This window comes from Pleuronectes platessa, chromosome 15 (genome assembly GCF_947347685.1).
Source record: "Pleuronectes platessa chromosome 15, fPlePla1.1, whole genome shotgun sequence".
Classification (NCBI taxonomy): Eukaryota; Metazoa; Chordata; class Actinopteri; order Pleuronectiformes; family Pleuronectidae; genus Pleuronectes; species Pleuronectes platessa.
The window spans coordinates 12,869,669-12,892,206 of NC_070640.1; the positions used below are offsets into that span (position 1 = coordinate 12,869,669).

Genomic DNA, 22,538 nt, shown 5'->3' on the forward strand with positions numbered 1-22,538 from the left:
TTATTTTGAAACATTGTGCATTGACATGTCCATGTTTACACTCTGTTGAATGCGTTATTTCAGGTGCTGTTGCCACTTTCTCAATTAATATATGAAATAATTACCTCCATGATGTTGTGTTTTCTCCCCTGCCCATTTGTATGTTGGTTAATTCATTTTTTTGTAACTACGATTACGCATAAATTACTGGAGGGATCCCAGCAAAACCCAATGGAGAAGCCGATTCAATTTTGGTGCGGTTGCAGGAATTTCTTCTCATCTTCTTTAACATTTTGAGATAAGTTGTTTGTCAACATTTATTTGATTTCTCAGAGAATAATTCATGGATCTTGATGAACAGTGAATGTGTGCAATCTGGTGATCCAAACAAAATGATGGATCTAGTGAGTTTAAATGTGGTTTCATTAAGGGACTCTTTGGCCTTTGCGGAGGTATGAGCTCTACTGAGCGCCCTTCTAGTTTCTGTCTTTCTCTGTCTCTGTTCAGGGGATTAAAAACAGTTCACGCCAAGAACGAGCATGTTTGGGTGTAACCAGGATTAACTAGTTTCCTCCATTGTTCCACTGCAGCCAATTCATCAGGAATTGTTTTCTCCGTCCAGTTACTGGTTTAATAGCAGGCAGTCTGAGGGATTTCTTTCTTCCTCTTTACACCTCATTACTTGTCTTTACAGTTTTAAATCTCTCCTCATCTTTGCGAAACATCTGACTTCATGTTCTGATTAGGTTATCAGCTCAATATCACAAAGACCCATGAACACGCAAAACAGAAAATGCAGAGTTCCAGTTTTTTACATTTTATTGTTTCTGGTAACATTATCATGACCATGCTAACCATGCACAGTGTCTACAGAAGCTACGTCACTTAAAGAGTTAATCTGATTGGTAGAGATTGTTCATATGAGCAGACAAACACTGTGGTTGTATGTATCGTTTTTATGTACTCATTCGCTTTTCCTTAAGATCAGTCCCCTCTGCAAAACAATGTTGAATGTGGAACAGCTGTTTGAATTTGACAAACAAAAATAAACAGTAAATCCCGATGCGTAGATGCAACTTATGGCTACTTCACTTACAGCGATTCAGAGAGCCGAAGCAGTCTTAAAATCTTAATTTCATTGTATAAAGTGACACTACAGTATAGCTTATAATCATTTGCAGCATGGAGGAAATTACATGTTTCAAACCAAGGTTCAAGTATTACAGGTCACACACAGTAATTCCCCGGGCCAGACACATACACTGTCAAATGTGTCAACAGAAAAATAAAGTTTTTCTATCAGTCCCAAATAAGGCATTGCTACTGAAATTACATTTAGACATGACACGGAAAAATACAAAATAAATCAGTGATTAGTGATGTGATGAATTGTTTTGGGAGTTTAAAGGAGGTACTTTCTTCACAGGACCATGTGGATTGAGAAAAACATTAGCAGCGAACAGCATATTCATTGCTACAGGGCACACACACTTACATTGATGTTAACATCCAGCCCCATTCAGTCTTGGGGCCCAGTCACATAAACGAATGCAAAGCAATCACGTCGGTAAAAGTGAATCAAAGTTGAACTCAAAGCATTTCCGTATGTGTGCCCTTACAAATCAGCTACCAGATATCTATTGAATGGAATCTATGCCACTACTGTACATCTTTTTAGATGGATGCATCCATTAATAACCTTGGAAACACAATTCAGCTAAATCAAGTACATGCGAGAGGAGCATTACCTGGACAGACATTTAAAAAGAAATCAGGAACGGGAGAAGCCTCACCCAGCTACACATTAAAGGCTTAAAAGAGCTTGTGAAAGGCAGAGGTTCAAACACAGTATTCAAATCTCTGAGCAGGTTTTATTTCTCCAGTAATGACACTGAAGAGGGTGCTGTGAGGGATCTGTGCAGGGACAATTAAAGTTTCTTACCGAACTACAATTAGTTCACGATACTTTATCTTCTAAAGGCCTATAATCAAAACCCTGATATTTGTTTTTCGGTCGTAACACCCAGACACACCTTGTCTCTGTGAGGCCTTCACATGTGCTCATCTTGCACTCACACTCTTGCACTCAACACTTTCTGAAAAGATCGGCATAGACAAAATTTCGGACACACAATTTTAATGGATTTATTACCTCCGCCAAGGGGGGGCATGTTTTTGCCCCTGTTTTGTTTGTTGATTGTTGGTTTGTTTGTTTGTGAGCTGGACTAAACAAAAACTTCGGAACAGATTTTCACGAACTTGATGGAAAGATGTGGAATGGGTCAGGGAAGAGCCCTTTACATTTTGGCCAGGATTCTGACAAAAAGGCAGACCCATGGTTTAGTTGTTCACATTGTGAGTTTTTCAAACTTTTCATTGATTTCTTACAGAATTATTTATGGATCTTAATGGGAAAAAAAATCAATATACAATAAAAAAGTTAATTTAAATATGATTTCATAAGGGGACTGTTGGGCCTTGGCGGAGGTTTGAACTCTACTGAGTGCCATTCTAGTTTGCTATGAGATTAGATTACAGGAGATCTTTTGTTAATACTGCAAGTCATGAATTATATATATTTTTAATTCAATCTCTATGGCTCTATTCCCATAAAGGTAGCAACACAGGGGCACATGCTCAAAATGTGGCACCCTGTGAGTGTATGTACGCGTGGGGAGAGAGAGAGAGAGAGGGAAGGCAAGCGACAGCAGAAGAGAGAGAGAGATAAATGTACTACTGGATGCTTAGTTTATTCGATGACGAAGGGGACATCCCGATGAGCTTAGAGTCTGACATGGGACTAACGACGCCCTCAATGAGGTTCTTGTTGCAGTCGCCCATGTTGTTCTCAGAGGTCAGTTTGGGGAAGGGGACGCCGTCGGTCAGATCCATCAGGTCTTCGAGAGCGCGGCTGTTACTCAGACCACTGTGCTGGATCTCAATGACCGGTGAGAACACTGGGATTGAAATAAGTTCTTCCTTAGAAGCTGGGCTGAAATAAATCAAATGAATGACATGTAATATCTTTAGATTTGACACTGAATCATTGGTGCATTTGATGTGAAGTGGTTAAATAACACTGCTACTCAAAGTCAGCTCACCAGAATAACTTTGCCCACTCCAGAGGACTCACCTGACGTCCATGGACTGCACCTCATCACATGACCCCTTCCCCTTCACCTTCACATCCAACGGCTCCAGCTTGATGATCGACGGCAGCAGGCGTCTGACCAGCGGGGGAGTCACCGAGGCTCTAACAGCCACCACCTGGGACCCTCTGTTATGGTTTCCCTCTGCAGCTGACACACGCAGGCTTTGTTGTTTGCTTCCCTCAGCAATTTGACGGCTACTCGACAAGGCACTTCCACTACCCTTCAGTGCTCCATTCATCAACCCCCCCTGCTTTACGCTGGCTTTGGCATCTGCTCTCAGCTTTGTTGGCTCTTTGTTTATTTGGTCTGTGGCTTTTGCATTTTCTACGCGCTGCTCGTTCGCATTAATTCCCGCCTCTCTTCTCTGCTGCTTCACATCACAGGCCTTGCGTTCCTTGCTGGGTCGTCTGTCCTGCTCGTCACTGGTTTGTTTGGCGTCCGGTCTCTTCTCGGGGACACTGTGCGTTGGTGTTACATGATGAGTGTTGTTTTTAGCTGGTAAACTCTTCTGATTGTCCATCTGTGCTGATGCTGCTGCTGAATCTTTCCTCACCAGGGCACATTCCTTCGAGTTTACCTGGACTGTGACCGGCTCTTTAACCTGAAACTCAACATTTTGGGACGCTTGCTCCTTCACCTGAGCATTTGTTTGAACAGTCTTTTTATCCCCTGTGGAGAATGAAAATAAAATCACAGTGGGGTTCACTCTATTTGGACTGTCCAGTTAAAATAAACTGAATTTCATAAGTAAAGAAACTGATCATCTTTTGAACTGTACAACCCAAATGTGTAGATTATTATACCAGGACAGTTCAAGTAAAGTGTTGGCTCACACTGTACAGAGCCATCCCCTATAGAGACCGGATATTTCTCTCAAGGTCATTTTCAAGTGTTGCTAATGCACAGTCGAGCCTCCACGGCACTACTCTGCAGTAAAAGGTTCTCTGTCAGCGCCAAGTTTATTGTCCTTTGCTGCTGGTCCATTTTCCAGAAACTGTTGTGTAACCCCAAACCCAATACACAAACAATATAACAATATGCACAATTCTGCTCGGCCAACATAAACTCATGTAGACAATGTCACTGCTGTTCATTCTTTTGAATAGCCAAAGCAAAAGCATCAGAATGAAAATAAAACAAAAATGCAAGACCCCAGGGAAATAATATATTGGCTTCTGTGTCTCCGACTGAGATTTCACCCAAGCAAACTCATAAAGATGTAAATCTATGCCGCACATGCTTAAAATAAGCTGATAAATGCATCTGACCACAAACCGCACATGCCCTGTTTGCATTTGTACAGCTGCAAGGCATAAAGCGAGTCATGGCGTGAGCACAAGAAGCCGAAATTAAAATCAGCGCAGGGCGATTGAAGGCCATACTAACCTGAGACGGACTTCGTCTCCACCTGCTCCTCCTTTTGATTCAGTGCACAGGAGAGACAATCGATTCATTAATTGTTGTAATTAGGACACACAAACCAAAGTATCACCAACAATATAATTTAATAAAGGTAATAACAACAGAAAGTCAAAGTTTTTCCATAAATAAAATTTGAAAAGAAAATCTCATTCGGGCGACGAGCAGGTGCTTAAAGGCAGCAGGTTTACTGTATGAGAGCAGAGGGTGTCTCTTACAGTACCTTAAAGTCAGCTTCACCCTTCCTAGTTCTCTTCATGATCTCCTCAATTCTCTGCAAAAAAAAACCATAAACACATAATCACAGTGTGAACATTGAAGTGAGTTTTACATTTGTATTTGTTACATGCAGTCAGCTGGCAGTGAGAGCTTGGACGGTCGTCTCTGGGAGTTTTAATAACCTTTTTTCTCAGTTGCCTCTCCTCCTCTTCTTGTTGTGCCTGTAGTTCTCTTTCCAGCCGCTGACGCTCTGCCTCCTCCTGAAGGACTTTGACCTTTTCTTTCTGTTAAGATCAAGACGAAATCCATTTATATGGTTTACAAACTGTGAGACATAACTTCACATGAAAGTCACAAGAAATTCACCCCACAATCGAAATACAGTGAAAACAGCATTAGGCAAAAACCAGCATTGCCTTAGTGAACAAAGTAAGATATCTGGGTCACATCGTTGGGAGCGAATTTATGAAATGACGATGATGTGCTGTGTCAGTCAACATGTTGGCACACAAATGTGCTATGTGTAGATGATGTTAGATACACATTTATAATCACTGTGTAGCCTACTTGTAAAATGTGATATTGCGTTAAATTTTTTGCGCTGCATTTAGTAATTTATATTATCTTTATACTGATATGGATCTATGAGTCTGAGATACAGCTTAAGGTTTGTGGCCTCTTTTAAAAGATCTCTAACCTCTTTATCCATCTCGTCATTATGCTCCTTGTCCTGCTCCTCCTTCTTTTCATTGGCTTCTTTTTCTTTCAGTCTCAGAACATCTTCCTCATTTTTCTTCTTCTCCTCCGCTTGTTGAGCCTTCACTTCTTGCTGACGTCGCTGCTCCTGTTCCAGTTGCTTCCTTAGCTGCTCCTGCTCCTGCAGTCTGATTGGCAGGGACACAGACTCATTACACACATCACAACACATGACCCATGCTCTCTTTAATCCACGAATCATTCAATGACCTCACCTCTTTTTTTCCTCCTGTTCCCGTTTTTTCTCGTCCAGTTCCTTCTGAGCTCGAGCCTGACGCCTCCGCTCTGCCAGCAACCTGGTAGCCTCCTCTGCATTTGTAGTGCCAGCTGCCCCCTTCCCAATGCATGATGCTGCTTCTGTCCCACATAGACAGGCTGGTGTAAGAATCATCTACATTTATTAAAACTGATTGATTAACAAAAAAAAATAACTTGACAAATCACCTTTTTTCTTGTCTCCCTCCTCAACATTGCTCTGTGTCTTCTTCTCTGAGGAATCCACTTTGGGAGACAAGTGGTCCTTCCTGTCAGGCGACTGGATTCTGTCCGGTGTGTCGCCTCTGAGGCGCTTATCAGACGTTTCAGCCTTAGAGGATCTTGTTTTAGTGATCTCAGTGTTCACCACAGTCTTCTCAGCTTGCAAAGACGGATTAGAGCCCTCTGTGTCCGTATTCTTTTTCAACGCTGTCTCAGCTTTGGATCTTTCACCATGTGTTGCAACCTTCTTGTTTTCTGCTTTCTTGTCATCACTTGACTTGTTCGGACGATGTCTTGTAGGGGAGTTATGGTACTGATGCGCGTTGCCCGGAGACTGGGCACGGATCTTGGATGCCAGCCTGCGCACAGATAGAGATGTTTGGCTTAAGAATTCAGTTTGATAACTGAAAAGACAGAACAAGGTTAATAGTTCCAGCTGACTACTGTCATCCCAGATCACATACGGACATGGGCCACTTCAGGCAATGATGCAGCACTTGGCATAGATCTAAGTGGTCCAGCTAATGTGGCCCAAATATCCCAAAACAGATTTGTGCCCTTTTTGGCCAACATGCGATGCTCTGGAAATATTTGATCTGATTTGAACCTCAAGTGGCCCATGTGGTAAATGGTGAATATGGCCCAAACAGCATACCATTTTAGGCCATGCACCCTTGGTTGACATGTGGTATTGCTATGGCTTAATTGTGGCCTAGATCTGACAAACAGAAGCGGACCTGGATAACAGTGTTATCCAGGTATGTGGGATTGCCCGACATTCAAATCAACAACAAAGAAAATAATCTCACTTGGAGGTAGCCGGAGATTCAGGTCTTCTCAGAGGCGATCCACAGCCTGGGGATGCGGTTCTTCTCTCTCTGCGCAGCCGCTCTTTCTGCAAGTTTTTCAGTGAGTCATTTAAGCTGTGAGATCCTGCAGTGAGTGTTTGATGCTGTGTTAGCACATAAAGCGGGTAAGGACTGACCTTGGGGGTATTGGGAGTGGACTGTGAGCCTCCCAGAAGTCCGGCCCTGTTGTGATCTGCAGGGTTCAGCGAGCTGCAGAAAGGCGACCTGTGAGGACTGCAGGGTGCTGCATGATGACAAACGCAGGTCTTTTCAAACCAAATGATAGTAAATGGCAAATGACAAAAGGATACTAATAATGAAGTGTAACCAGGGGGAGGGGGGTGTCTGGACAGTGTGTGCTGCATTTAACTGGAGGGTGCAGACTCGATTCTGCAGCTGGCAGCGATGATGCTGCAATACTAATTAATATGAGGATTAATATGAGGCTCTGTTGCAGCTTAAACCACAATCTTTGACTTCAGGTATGAATCTCATAGTGATGCAGGTATCCATGTTTCACCGATACTGTAAGTTTCTCTTTGGGCAGAAAAGCTGCATACTTACAACTAAAATGTATGAAATTAGATTATTTCAGAGCATCACTCATTATTTATCCCTAAGAATTTAACTTTTTTTGCTAAAATGCAGAGTGACCTCTCTGCAGCTGACAAACACATGTGGAGGGAGACATAAGTGATGGGTCATGGATTTTCCCCCGTTAGAGAAGATCTGACTGTTTCAGGGATATTGAACCCTGACTGACTCAGCCAGCAGTCCCGCCTGATGGAGAGTGTTAATGCCCCAGTTAAACCAGTTTTTTTTAATTAATCCCTGTATGTGTTCACTGCTGTGCAGTACGATGCAAGCACACACATGCCAGCCAAGTCGCTGTGAGCAATGAGCTCACACCCAGTCCCAAACATGGTGTCACTCCGCCAAAACAACAACAGCAAATGAAAACACACAGAACTTGTGCACAATCACAAAAGCAAAGTTCCTAAACACGTACAACACAGGGAGCGTTTTTTTTTGGCACCTCTTGTAACTTCTCGCCCATCTGTCACAATCTGTAAAGAGTAATCTCTAAAGAGCAAGGCCGTCTCAGTGGGATGACGGTGTCAGCTTCTATTTTAGTGCATGTATTTTTATTCTAGGTCATTTGCGATCTTTCTCCAAAACTGTCTGCCCCAGGAATCCGGAGTCAACAGCACTTAGCTGCTTTCATTTTGAAACGTTAATCTCGAGGCATCAAAAACACAAAAATGACACAGATCCTGCCCACACATCTAGACTATGTTAAAATAATATCCCTTGTGGAGAAGATCATTGAGATGTTCTAGTCATTTTATCCAGTGTCCTTTAGCCAGTGTGTAATTACTGAGATGTTACTAATCTGGGGCAACTAATCCAGAGTGTTGACCTCTGGGAAAAAATTTAACAGAGACTTGAACATACTGAAAGTACGTGTTTACCAAAACAAACATGCCACATAGGAATACTGGGCTGAGGGAAAATAAGTTTCCAGCAGCAAGATATAGTCTGTGAAAAAGCTGATGCATTTTTTTTATTGACCTTTTCTGCATGGTGGTCCATGAAAAGCTGTTCTGCAGAGAGGAAAGAGCTGCCTGAACATTATGCAGAAGGAAATATTGTGGTCTGAAATTTTGCTTAGATCATTCTAAACCAGTATTTTAGGACTAATATAGGACATATGCCCGTATAATCTCAATTAGTCCAGTATTTTTTCCGCCAGTAACTGAAAGATAAAGGCCATTGCAGCAAATAACAAGCACAGCAAACCCAAATAAACCTGCAGCACATACAGCTTACTTGCAAGCTTACAATATATCACACAAAAACACAAACATTTAAAACAAAAAAGCAGCTGAACATGCAAGCATCTTATGCAGAGAACACACTTGCCTTTGGTTTAAAGGTTCAGTGTGTAAGATTTAAGGTGAAAAAGATCTATCGGCAGAAATTGAATAAAAAATAGTCCTAGCGATGTTTTCACTAGTGTGTTTCATCTGAATTGTATAACTGTTTGTTTTCTGTACCGTAGAGTAGGTTTGTTATATTGATATACTTTATATTTAAATCTGGAGCAGGTCCTTTCTACAGAGGCTGCAATGTTTTTTACAGTCGTCCAAACCGGGCAAACAAAACTCCTTTTGAGTTTTTATTAGAACTGAGGGCTACCACAGGTTCTCTTTCATGTTTTGAGGGGGAAGCTGAATGAGAGCCGTACAGCTGCAACATGCAAATTCACCACTAGATGTCCCCAAATTCTACACACTGAGCCTTTAAGTTTAAATTTCAGCTTTGCCCAAAGGCAAACACAACACAAACATGGTAACTGTTGGATGAACATGGGGGGAGATAGGTCATGGGGCAGGGACTCAACGTTACCAGATTCGCTGACAGCAGGAAGGGGGGAGGCAATGCCATGGGAAAAGGCGGAGGCAGCAGAGAAAGGGAGTGGTGCATTCTCACTGTCACCTATAGGCAGCAGGCGGAGCAGAGCAGACAGAGCATTATGATCAGTTTGCCTGAGCAGTTCCTCATCCAGCTGTACACACCTGGATGGGAGTTAACACACCAGCAGAGATGTCGTGATCAACTGTGAGCTCCAATTATTTTTGTCTGGTTGAAAGCCACAATGTGGATGTTTTAGAAAACGTGCCACACACAGAGATTCACTGTTGTGTTTGGAAAGTCAAGCAGATGTAGTTTAGTTCTGCAGAGACAACAGCACAGATATGTAACTCTGTCCTGTGTCTGTAGGAAACAGAAACACATCTCTGCTCATGCGTGTACTTCAGCAGCCACGATGCCATCAGCAGTAATCAGGCCAAAGGACAGGCTCTCGTTTACACACACACACACACACACACACACACACACACACACACACACACACACACACACTCTCTCTCTCTCACTCTCTGTCAATCTCTCTCTCTCTCTCTCTCTCTCTCTCTCTCTCTCTCTCTCTCTCTCTCTCTCTCACTCTCTTTGTGTAATGGTATCTCACAGAAATACAATAAAATACCATCCCTCTAAAGAAAAGAACACAAAAAAAAAGGTCTTCCACTTCCAGCTGCTCCACTCAATTCACATTTATGTAAAACTCCTCTGCCTTGCTCACCTGCTCCTGAAGGGCAGCCCCTGCTCCAGCGTTTGGTCCTCTGCTCCAGCAGAAGGCTTCGCTCAAAGGAGCGTTTTATCAGGGCCTCCAACCGCTCCTGAAGGCAACAAAGAAGAGCCGGCTTGCATTCAAACACTGTCCTGTCATTAGTGGCATAGCTTTTTGTTGTATTTTAGTATATAGGGACATGTCCGTCCACTCATTCCATTTGTTTCTGTAAGGGTCCTGGGTGGGGGGGCTGGTGCCAAGCTGACATTGAGCAAGGTTCACCCATCTTTGTGTCGCAGGGCCATAATATAGAGACAAACAATCATTCTCTCTAATAATCATTTAAGCGTCTTCAATTAATCAAACCCCAATCTGCATGTCTATGGGAGGAAATCCCTCACAGACACAGGGACTGTGACTGAGAAGGACCGTGAACCAGGACCTGAACCATCACTGTGTCTCCCTAGACCACTGTCATATCTAAAACTCATGAAATAAGTGTTAGAATTTCATCTAAAAACAGAGGAACTTCAAGAAATCTTTGTGTCCTCCACAACTCTTGTACATTCATTGTCTAAACCTGAAACCACAGATGACTGGAGTTGCACAGAAACGACCACAAAGTGTTTTATCCAGCTGACCCTCTCTTCCTCGAGCTGCTGCCTCCTCTTCTCCTCCACTGCAGCCCTGCGGAGCTCCTCTCGCTGCCTCTGCTCATCCAGCTTCCTCCAGCGCTCCTCCACTGTGCGCTCGTGGTGCAGCCGAGCTCTGCGATCCTTCTCCCTCATCAGCTGCTCCCTGGCAGCTGAAACAGACAAGACAAAGAAAAAAATGAATTTATTTTCCTGTAACCGCACATTCACCCCAAAAATATTAGATTTTCATGTGAACTTGTTACAATGAATTTGAATCTGTCTGTCAGCCCACACTCTAAATCAAGAAGATAGAAATCCTTGTCACCATGAGGCTATTAGCTAGAGGATGAAGTGTGAGACCTACTTTTGTCCACTATTCTGTGACACTGCCACATCCTCTGAGGTGACAGCGCACATCAAATCAGCAAGTCAGTGAACTCAAAATGAATACTCTATTGGTTAGAAAAGCACGTCATGGCCAATTAAACTGTCCAGCCGATAAAGTTTGGAGGGAAACTGCACAGGAACAGAAACCTACAGGCATTTCAAAGTTTCTCAGTTCATAAAATCAGCCTTTGTGGTTTCACAAGTGCCAAACAAAACCGGGACATCACCCACCCAGGGTTCTCTCCTTCTCCTCACGTCGTTCTTTGGCCAATCGCATCCTGTCATCCGTCTTCATGTAACCCTCCATGGCTGAAAGAAGAACGAAGACGTCACAAAACAAAATAACAGACGCTAACAGACACTGCACTCAGAATTAAAGGACAAAGAAAAGTAGGTTTAAAAGAAAGCAATCAGTGAGACTTACTTTGTTTACCTGCATGGTTTGCTGCTAAGTGCGAAGGGGACGCGTGTCCATTTATTTGTGGCTTTTTCTCTGTGTTAGATGGAGCTGAGGTCACCATGACAGAAGAATGAGAGAGCACACACAGCTTTTTGTCCAAAGATGCATAATATCAGTGTCACATTACTGAGCTGCAGTGTTGCTTTAATACCACCAGAGGGAAATAGATCCTGCACTCTGTCTCAAGTGAATTATGTTGCAAAGTGCCCTCATGCCAAGGGCAAACTGCAGCAATATGCAGGAGAGGGCTGGAGACTGTCCTTGATGAGACAGTTGCTCCACATACGTTCACTGTGAGAAGCAATATCCTGATATGTACTGGCCTGTAGACTCATATTTGGCAATGTGCAAGCAGGATATATCTAATAAATGATTTTCACCCAGATAATGGAAGGAAAGGGTGAGTTGTGTGAGGGTTACTCACTCGTTTTCCCTGTTCGGGCTGGAGAGCTGTGACAATTTGTCGGAGATCTCCTGTCAGGAAGTAGAGTGATGGACGGCGGAGCCATCTTTTCACCTAAACAGGACACAAAACAAATAAGGAGAAATAAGAAAACTGGGTTTAGATCAGTGCAGATTATTTACTACATCGATATTATAAGTGGACAACTTTGCTGGTGTAGATCAGTCGCATTGTGTGTGCTGCAGATGTGTTGAAGTGTCTATCTATCTATCTATCTATCTATCTATCTATCTATCTATCTATCTATCTATCTATCTATAATCCATCCATCCATATGTAGATGAGGGAGCATGTGACATCACCATAACACAAAAGTTTAAATAAATCTAATATAGCTGGATATATTAAAGAGTAAAACAAAATCTCATATCAATTGTTGAAATAAATAAATGAAAAAAATATCAAATATTAAATAAACCATGATGTAAGAAAAAAGGATATTGAATGATGAAAATTGGTTCCCAACAACTATACAGCCGCAATAAAAGAGAGTTCAAATCATTATTTAATTCTACAAATTCCCTGAATCAGTGTGTGCACTTCAGGCTAAACTGCCAACAGCCGCTTGACTTGGTCGGGTGAATTACTCTCGTGTCAGTCTCGGCTTTTATTGTGTAGTGAAACCTGGCAGACAACCCTGACTCCCACTTAAACAAGGAAGCCAGGAGAAGAACTGCTGCTGCTGCTTTGTTTGACTCTGCTCGCTTTGACCTGAACTTAGCTAACTCATATAAACATCTTACTTCACTCCTTAGTCATGCTTACCATTGTGACATTCATCATTTTCCATAATAAGATGTTTTATTGATCTTTTCCGTGGCGGCAGTCTTTCACTGGAATGATGCATGGTGTGTTTACTATAGCTTTATGTCTCTTGGTTTCAGCATTTGTCTCAGTGAAATAGACCTGGAGGGTTTCTAACACGCAGTCACTACCTCTTTCCCAGGACATTATGTGTTCTCATTCACGCACTTGTATTCCCATTTGATTTGTCCTTCTCTCCGGTCAGGGTGCAATCCAAATAGCAGAGTGAAAGTATAATCTTGTCCTGCTCTGCAAAGTGAATGACCCCAGTCTGCATCCCACAGAGTCACCAAACAATGATGCTTTTAAATTCAGTATAATCCATGGGTCTGTCCTCCTGTGCCACACGCAGCAGTACAGTCTCTCAACCCTCTTAACCCCCCTTTTTCTAGTCAGTCACGTTATCACACAAAAGAAAACACATAATACACTGATTACCTGATTTCCCTTATCAGTTAAAGTAGCATTATGTAGGCAGAGAAAGTGCAGATAAAACAATAACAGGAGATACATGCAGCCCATGCTCACTTCCTCTCCATTAGGCCTGTGATGAGGGTTTATTTGAAACGAATAATAATCTAAATCTCTCTGTGTATCTTTGACCATGCATGCTGCAGCATGTGAATCAGAACAACCTGCCCAGTTTTATTCAGCGAATAAGGAATACAAAAAAAAACACAGTGGTCGCCGGATCATCGCTGCGCAACCAGCAGTGCAAATGTCAGTTGCGTCATCGCGTCTGCTTCAAATCGCAATCACAACAATAACGAGCCCGTCCAGTGTGATGGTGAACGTGCGTAATAGCTCGTACCTGTAACTGCGCTGGATGACGTGACTGTTTTCGCCATGGTCCCGAGAAAGAATAGACGCGATATCGTCAGGACGCGCAGTCACCCACGGCTCTGCAGTGGTGCCAATGCGCTGCTGCACCACCGGGATCCGCGTCTCTCCTCCAGCACCGCAGCAGCAGCAGCAGCAGCAGCAGCGAGAGCGGCCAAAGCAGCGGGGAGCGTGGCGCAGCAACACCGCATTCAGCTGAGCAGACTGGAGGTCATTGTGGAGGCGGCGGATGGAGAGCAGCACAGGAGGGGTTGGTTCGGATGCGGGAGAGAGATGCTGCTCAGACTGAAGCGGATGAGGAGGATGATGATGATGATGCTGGTGCGCGCACACAATCCAGTTTACTACCGTGCGTCGCTGCGTAAATCCCGCCCACATATAAAGGCTATTCACACATTACACCGGTAAATGGAGGAGGTCCCCTCTCTGCTGCACACACTGCAGCCAATGATGAGCGGAGTCAGATGGAGGACTACTGCTGACTGGGCTATACACCATGGTTCCCCTTAAGATATTATAAGAGAAGAGAAGAGAAGAGAAGAGAAGAGAAGAGAAGAGAAGAGAAGAGAAGAGAAGAGAAGAGAAGAGAAGAGAAGAGAAGAGATTCATCATTACAGATGTAGTATTATCTGTAGAGAATACTTGAGTTAAGTTTAGTGCCTCATTAGATCATTACATGATGATGCATGTTCATACATTATGTCTCCTGCTGCACACCCAGGCCCAAACACCAAATGCAGTCAATGATGACAGATATGGGCCTACTGCAGACTGAGCTACACACAACATGGTCTACCACATAAGATGGGATAAGAGAAGAGAAGACAAGACAAGAGAAATGAAAACATTGTGTATATGTAGAAGAGTATATTCAAATTAATTTAGGATAAATGTTTACACATATATAGACTGTTATTAGGACACAGGCCAGTACACAAGATGGATAAAATGGTGTTAATAATATAACCTAGTATTATTAGTAGTATTATTATAGTAGTTGTAGTCTTGACATGACCTACTTCCTATAATATAAGGTCTATTTTAGACCTATTTTATTTTATTTATGTATCTATGCATGACTTTAACCTGCTCTCTCGACCATTCTGGTCTATTAGGACCAAATACCAGAGAAGAAGGGGGGCAGCAGAGTTGCTTCCTGCAGGAGTTGAGGGCAGAGAGGAAGAGTGAGCGGAAGCGGAAGTGCGGAACCTAAGGACAGAAGTGCTGCTGACTGCTGTGAGCTAGTGAGTCCAGGAAAGATGCTGACCAATATCTCCAATGTGCTGAGAGCCTGCGCTTCCAGAAATGTAAGTCCACACATTTGAAGCCGTCACATTCAAACACCGCAGGACAGCGTGGAACTGAAACCTCCGCTGTTTACGTGCGACGTGACAGCCGCCGCTGTTCTGACCTTGTGAGGCCGGATAGTAGCTTGTTTAGCTAACAGCGAAAACTAGGCGTTAAATCCTTCTGACAGCTCTAGTGTTTTTCTTAGAGAAAAGAAAAACTGCTTTTGTGTTAAGTGTTCCCAAAACCTCGCTGAGTTTATTTCTTTGTTTTTCATTTTGTAGACAGGAGCGCTGTTATCATTAAGGACAAATACTAACTGGAAGCTCTCCGAGGAGTCCCTGATATGTCCTAAGAAAGTGTGGCTAAATAAAGTTTCATTTAAATAACAATGTTGGACTGTATCTCAATGATAAATATGAGCTGGAGACCAAATGTTTGTCTATCGTAAAGAAAACCAAAATAAGAAAGGTATTTTCTTTATCCATAGTGCTATTATTTCAAAAATATTCAGATTGATATATGTGTATCTGACATGCACTGAAGTTGACTATGCACATTAGTTATGTACAACAAGTGTCGGGTACTGAAAGCTAACATCAAATGATTATATTTACTCATTGTTCGAAGATATAATTACATTTAACACTCTTGAAAGTTACTTTTAAGACAATGTTTCATATATGAAATATTATTGCTTATTTTGCTTAATAGAAAGCTTAGTAATGATGAATGATTTTAGGATTGGCAATCTTTTTTTTTATATCTATATTTTTAAATCCTCTTCTCTCATGTCAGGGAGCTGCAATGGTTGTTTCAGCACGCACATATGCTGACTTCACAACCCAGGCTAGCTTCGAAGTAAAGGTAAGTTGTATTTTTGCACTAAACTGCTCAATGCACATGTGAGTTTGTGCTATGAATTATTATGTATTTTTCCTTTTCTCTAGAAATGTGATGTGCACAAGCTGGATGAGGCTCCGGCCACTGAGGTGGTTATGACTCGTGATGAGGGTCTGCAGTACTACCGCACCATGCAGACGATCAGGCGCATGGAGCTGAAGGCAGATCAGCTCTATAAGCAGAAGATCATCAGAGGGTTTTGCCACTTGTATGACGGCCAGGTAGAGTCCACCATCATTTTTTCCAAATCATACAACAAATGTATGGATAGTTTCATTCCAGTTTTAGAGCAATGTCATATATTTGGTAGCAAGAGATGTGAAAAGTCTACATAAATGCAACACATTTAACAGATGCACGCAGTTGGGTTGTCACTTTTTATTTGAAATTCGAACATTCAATCCTATTGTCAAACAAGAACATGCAGCAATCGACACACAGACAACATGTCAGGCTGTTTATTTGTTTGTTTGTTTCTCCCTGTAGGAGGCTTGTGCAGTCGGTATTGAAGCATCCATTAATTTGTCTGACCACCTGATCACTGCTTACCGCGCCCATGGATACACTTACACCAGAGGAGGGAAAGTGAAGGAGATCATGGCGGAGCTCACCGGTGAGTCTGAAAAGCTGACACAAAGTCTGAGTCATTTTCATCCATGAGACAATTATTTTTGAGCTTAACATGTTATTGTTTATTTTGTTTTTAATGTACAGGCAGAAGAGGAGGTATTGCAAAAGGCAAAGGAGGATCAATGCACATGTACTGCAAAAACTTCTATGGAGGAAATGGAATTGTTGGAGCACAGGTATATCACCATAGTCTACTAGGAGAGTGTTTGATGACAAACATGTAAACTGGTCCTTCTGGTCTCTTGACTACAATTCAGCTAGCTTCTTAAGCTAATTCGTAAAGCAGTGATGATCAGATTGCATTAGAGAAAACCACTAAGTCAAATGTTTTGTGAACGAAAATCTAAAATTACCAGTATTTTCTCAGTGTGAAGTATTAGGGAACACAGGCATGATAAGTGGGCCTTGTTTGATAATGTTTACACATTGTGGAAATATAGCAGAATTCAAGTAATGTGACTCTGGTCATCAAATCTTTATTTGGCCCAACTGCTGCCATGGATACCTCAGCTCTGCTTGAAATATTATGGCAAGAAACCAACATCAGCCAAATTCTCAGCTTACAGGAATCCCTTGATATTTAATAAGCTGCGACTGAGCCAAAGAAGTTGTGATGCACTGTTTACTATTTTAAGGTTTATATAACTCACCCCATGCATGTTGATTCTCCACAGGTTCCCCTTGGTGCTGGTGTGGCTCTGGCCTGCAAATTTCAGGGCAACAACGAGCTGTGTGTCTGTCTCTATGGTGATGGTGCTGCCAACCAGGTAGGGCAGAGAAAACACATACCATCTCGATTCAAAATTAGGGAACAGTCTTTCTCCAAAGATGAAGGTTTAATACAACTTTATACTTTAATACAACTATATACTATACATTGAATCTATGCATAAGTTCCAACTTGCTTATATAGTTCACAGTAGCTGTGATTAAGAGCCCATACATGCACTTATAAACTGTGGATGTGAAAATTGTGAATATGCTTAAAAGTTGTGCGACTGTAAACATTAGGGTTAGGGTTACTAGCAACTTCCCTAATAAACTGAACAAAGACAGAAAAGTTAAACAAGCTACGTAGTATCTGCTTGTCTCCTTTAGAATCACAGCTGCTATTGATTTTATTGGCATTCTTTAACTGAGCCAACCCAGAATGCTCTCTGAAGACGTTCAGATTTACCGCAGGGTCATAAGTTTTGCTGTAAGATGGTAAAATGTTTACATTTTAAGATAAGTTACTGTCCAGTGTTTCCCCCAGTAAATGTCTCAGTCAAGGTGGTAAGCAGGTGGTGGTGCTGTTGGCGCGGCGCGTAGCGGCGCGGCGAAAATTTTTGGGGGTATTTTGCTCAAAGATGCCAGTACGCATGAATGAAATAAACAACTGTTTATTTCAATATAAATAAACAACAGTAGGTACAAATGTTGTGGAAAACATGCAGACACTACAAAATAAAATTAAAGAACAGTGCAAATTAAATACAAATAATGGACAATACACTTAACTTTTGTATGCACATAAAAGGGCAAATTCAACTATTTACAGTTCCTTTCTGGATCTTCTTATTTGCGGCACAGCTGACAAGAGGCATCAGTGCATGCTATTCTGCGTGGCTGTGCAAAGAACAGTTCCAGCGCCCTGCTGAAATTAAACTTAGACACTGGTGGGCCATTGATGCTGATCTTCATGAAAGGCTGTAAGACTCTTGCCCTGCAGCCTGTTTCGCAGGTCTGTCTTTATCTACACATAGAGTGAATGAAGTCAATGTTGTATTTAATATTTTAAATTTTGAACTAAGATAGTGAGAAGATGATGGGCTTACCCTATTCATGGCAGAAAAATCTCGCTCACAATTGACACTTGCCACTGGTATCGTGAGCGCGATCGCTGACAGGAGGGACAGGTTTGGATACAGCTGATGTAGCTCATCATACTGCATAAGCCTTTACGTTACATATCATTCATGGACCAATTAAAATCGAGATATTACTAGACATTTACGCAGCTTAGGCCAACGTCATTACGTTGGCTATGCTCATTCACGTCGCGTTACCCCCGCGGATTTTTAAGTCAACATTGCAGCTGCCGTGTCCGTGCCCGCAGATATTTCAGACTGGAGGAATTTTAACAAATTGGATTATAATTTAAAAAGGAACAGAATGAATAGCAAGAGAAAGGCCTGCGCCAGCCTTGGACGGTGTACAGCAGCAACAGGGACAAACAATGTTCGAGCATTTCAAACGGACAGGTAGCCTACATGAACGGAAGGATGCTAGCTAGCTGTGCTGTCAGTCAGACTGTCACTGGATTACTATCGTATTGCTTATTTCTACAGCCAGGGAGTCAGATTGGTGAGTCAGAAACTTTTTGGGGGTTTATTTAATAATAAAGTTGGATGAATTGATACCGAGTGCAATCCATTCTGCATTTTATATTCAATTGAGCAGTTGTGTTTTCATTGTTACTGACGGACAAACCTAAGCTCTGCAATGTGGATAAATGGTTACATTCTGATGCTGGACAGGTCCATGGGGCATATGCTACTGGTACTATATCTATTAAGATAAAGTTTATGGAGTGGAGTTGCCATCAGTTATGCTGTAGTCCTACATAATGATGAATGCTGTCTTTTATTTTTAAGTTGAATAGAAGTAGTACCGGTAGTTTGAATCGGCGAAGGTTTGACTTGTTGCCTTACGTTTATTCTGCCCTCGGTGTGAGGGACGGGTCCGTTAAGTCAATGGATGCGATGTTTAATCATTTAGACCAAACTACAGTAGGCTACGGGCAAACCTGAAGTCACCGTCGTGACATTTCATATACGTCCCGTCTGTGTGTGTGAGTGAGTGAGTGAGTGAGAGAGAAAGAAAGAAAGAAAGGGAGGAACTTATTTGAAATCGGCCGTGCGTGCCTGTTTGTTGTTTATTGTTTTTGATTTAACAATATATAGGTTTAGAGAAATCTGGCTTTCAGAACTCCTGAATACCTGAGTATTATCAATGCCATTTTTTTTTCAACTTTTTTTTTTTTTTTTCAATACATTGGTAGTCAAGGCGGGGCCCTAGTCTTGTTAAGGCGGCCGCCTTAACAAGATAGTGCTGGGGGAAACCCTGCTGTCTAACCTTTCTAACGACAGGCTTTTAAGATCTGCTATGTACGTCTAATGGGAACCATCAGGATCTTCAATAAACAAATTGTCTTTCAATGCTTTGTTAAACAAATATCTTTCATCGACTTTACAGGGTCAGATCTTTGAAACCTACAATATGGCCTCCCTTTGGAAGTTGCCCGTCATCTTCATCTGTGAGAACAACCGGTATGGTATGGGAACGTCAGTGGAGCGAGCTGCTGCCAGCACAGACTACTTCAAGAGAGGAGAGTTCATCCCTGGTCTCCGGGTACTGATCTCACTCGTTTCTTTGAACCTTTTTCTCAACTGATGCACTTTTTCTGTAGCAGGGAGATTGGTCCACTTTTCTAAGTTTAGCCTCTACTTAAGTATAAATTACTGAAATGAATTCCCTGAAAACGGCACCTCGTTCTTTAATGACTTTTTTTTTGTATTCAGGTGGATGGGATGGATGTCTTGTGCGTTCGGGAAGCAGTGAGGTTTGCCGCTGACCACTGCAGATCTGGAAAGGTAAGTGAAAGATATAGAATCACACTACGTGGCAAACATGATTTTTTGTTTCCCAGCTTGAATGTTTTTGTCATACATTTCTCAGGGTCCCATTATCATGGAGCTTCAGACATACCGCTATCATGGACACAGTATGAGTGATCCCGGCGTCAGGTAAATCATCACCGTACCTGGGCCTCTGTAAACTACACTGTAAAAATGACTCCTCCACTCTGGTTTATCTATATACTCTGTATTGTGCTTTGCTCTAAATGAGAAAATAAGTATATTAATTTGACCGACTGACGGTATCTGCACTGTGCTTCCTCTTGCCTCTGCCACTGTCCCACTGTAGTCTTCATGTATTCTCCTTCCCCCTGTAGTGGCCTTGCAGTGCCCTGACCACAGCTCAGGGTTGGACTGAACACTGTGACACTAAGATTGATGTTCGCTGCAGCAGCATATAGTTGTGATTAGAAATGTAAACGCATCACTAATCACAACAACATTTTTACCAAGTAATGCTATTAATACAAACTCCAATAGTGTTACAGGGATTATTATGGTTTGTGCAACAACCTCAAATCAACCCCCTTTGTGCTAATAGTAGTGGTTAGTAAAAGTAACGTTTTTATTGGAAGTTTTTCCAATACGTGTGTTACAATACAATTGTATTAGTGCATCCCTACAACATCCCTGCACCCATCTGCCCTCTCAGCTACCGCACACGTGAGGAGATTCAGGAGGTCCGCAGCAAGAGCGACCCCATATCTTTGCTGAAGGATCGCATGCTTAGCAACAACATGGCCAGCATTGAGGAGCTCAAGGTAGGAAATATTTTTAGTTTTTTGGGGGTAGGGAAGGACCAAACCCCTCTGACATCATTAATCTATTGCCAATAATATTAATAACAGAACAGAACTACATAATACAAACACATTTCCATAATCCTCTGCCTTGTGTGTGTTGCGTCTGTAGGAGATTGATATAGCGGTGAGGAAGGAAATCGAAGATGCTGCCCAGTATGCCACCACGGATCCTGAACCCCCACTGGAAGACTTGTGCAACCACATCTTTGCCAACAGCCCACCTCTGGATGTGCGTGGCACGAACCCCTGGTCCAAGCTGAAGTCTACGAGCTAAACTAGTTTTTTTCTCATCTCGCCTTTTCATCACCTCTTCAGCTCTGTAATATATTTCCCCCCTCCCTACCCATCACAGTTACACATCATATAATGTACTGTCTGATGCCTCAAACCCAGGACGTAATGCATCACTCAGCAAGTATTTAAAACTGAACAGCAGCGGTCATATTAACAAAGATGTGAACTAAATCGACAGAAACACAAAATCAAAATGGGTAAAACATTTTTGAAGTGCTATTGTTTTGCCAGTCCTACTTTCTAACATTACCCCACTCCGTGTTCTTGAAATTGATATTTCGTCTCATATTTATTTATTTTCATAAAAGCTTTCATTTTATGTTTAGTAAATAATATGTCCATCCATGACAGTAGTGGTGTATGAAGTACTTGAATTAGAAGAATTTCAGATGAACGCCAAAGAAATTCTTTAAGCTACTGTATTTAAAGTCTCTTAACATTAAGCATTCTGTATTTTTCCCACTTCACAAGGTTTTGCAAATCCCGCCCCAAGTGAACATTCTAATCAAACTGCCTGTTTGATATTTATTTTGGGTCGTTTCATTAAACAAATGCTCATCCATTACTGTTTAACTCACAGATAACAAATAAATTGAATTATTAAATATTTCAATTTGAGTTAAGCACCACTTGTTACAAAGACATAAATGAGAGCAGGGTTAAGATTGTTGCCAACATTCTTCATGCTTTTCCAAATGTTTTATCTGTCAGTGGACTATATGTAATAAAGAGTAAAGAATACCAAGGTGAAGGTTTGAAATATTTTAACTTGCCAAACCTGACCCATGCCTGGCAGGCCTCATGTCGCTTAGAGGACGAATGTGTAGTCCCGTGTTTGTGTCGCACTCTGAGCTGTGCACGTGATTCTATGCAGATTTCCAGTCTATACATTCAGGTGGTTGGGTTGCAGGTGCTTATGCGCCTTTCAATACATACTTTTTCTATTACCTACATATGTATGTAAGAATATGTAATGGTGTTAACCATTGGTTAATGTAAACTTCATGACATAACGTCTGAATAGCTAAGTTAAGCTTTTTCAAATCCTTGAAAGGCGTCGGGCTACATACTGTTGGTTCAGTTAGCGATGTACATAAAGCCACTTGAATGTTTCCCTCAGAAGGTATTTTTTTTATATTTCACCACATCAGCACGGCAACATGATTGGCTCAAATGTGCAGGAATACATAGACATTATGATTTTAAGTCTGTTTCTCATCAAAATCCAAAATAAACTAGTCTTGAACAATCGGCGGTGTCGCCTAGGGGGTAGAGTGATTGTTCTCCAACAAGAGCGTTGGCAAGATACTGAACGCCTAAAATTGGCAGAACTTCAACCACCTATTCATTGCACAATATCTTACAC

At 42.0% G+C, this 22,538-nt stretch overlaps 2 protein-coding genes across 2 annotated transcripts; one reads left to right on the top strand and one right to left on the bottom strand.

Moving 5' to 3' along the window:
* Window positions 1-2,712: 2,712 nt before the first annotated feature.
* Window positions 2,713-11,317, bottom strand: map7d2a (MAP7 domain containing 2a). Its single transcript, XM_053442199.1, has 14 exons — window positions 11,240-11,317; window positions 10,628-10,791; window positions 9,999-10,095; window positions 9,260-9,349; window positions 6,988-7,094; window positions 6,812-6,897; window positions 5,970-6,385; window positions 5,741-5,882; window positions 5,467-5,653; window positions 4,952-5,053; window positions 4,774-4,824; window positions 4,518-4,548; window positions 3,113-3,800; window positions 2,713-2,971 (listed from the first exon to the last, which is right to left on the bottom strand). The coding sequence occupies exons 1-14, from the start codon at window positions 11,313-11,315 to the stop codon at window positions 2,713-2,715; spliced, it is 2,496 nt and encodes an 831-aa protein (XP_053298174.1). The 5' UTR covers window positions 11,316-11,317.
* Window positions 11,318-14,745: 3,428 nt separating this feature from the next.
* Window positions 14,746-21,913, top strand: pdha1a (pyruvate dehydrogenase E1 subunit alpha 1a). Its single transcript, XM_053441638.1, has 11 exons — window positions 14,746-14,882; window positions 15,661-15,729; window positions 15,813-15,986; window positions 16,252-16,378; window positions 16,480-16,571; window positions 17,070-17,162; window positions 19,633-19,788; window positions 19,959-20,030; window positions 20,116-20,183; window positions 20,728-20,836; window positions 20,988-21,913. The coding sequence occupies exons 1-11, from the start codon at window positions 14,835-14,837 to the stop codon at window positions 21,150-21,152; spliced, it is 1,173 nt and encodes a 390-aa protein (XP_053297613.1). The 5' UTR covers window positions 14,746-14,834; the 3' UTR covers window positions 21,153-21,913.
* Window positions 21,914-22,538: the final 625 nt, after the last annotated feature.

What these genes read in the sequence shown, in the direction of transcription:
- pdha1a (XM_053441638.1), top strand. Translation starts at nt 14,835, where the DNA reads ATGCTGACCAATATCTCCAATGTGCTGAGAGCCTGCGCTTCCAGAAAT. An exon ending in AGGCTAGCTTCGAAGTAAAG is followed by an intron (nt 15,730 to 15,812) that starts GTAAGTTGTATT and finishes CCTTTTCTCTAG; the next exon opens with AAATGTGATGTGCACAAGCT. An exon ending in GTGATGGTGCTGCCAACCAG is followed by an intron (nt 17,163 to 19,632) that starts GTAGGGCAGAGA and finishes TCGACTTTACAG; the next exon opens with GGTCAGATCTTTGAAACCTA.
- map7d2a (XM_053442199.1), bottom strand. Translation starts at nt 11,315, where the DNA reads ATGGAGGGTTACATGAAGACGGATGACAGGATGCGATTGGCCAAAGAA. An exon ending in GAATCTCCGGCTACCTCCAA is followed by an intron (nt 6,386 to 6,811) that starts GTGAGATTATTT and finishes TGAATTCTTAAG; the next exon opens with CCAAACATCTCTATCTGTGC. An exon ending in AGAGGCAACTGAGAAAAAAG is followed by an intron (nt 4,825 to 4,951) that starts GTTATTAAAACT and finishes TTTTTTTTGCAG; the next exon opens with AGAATTGAGGAGATCATGAA.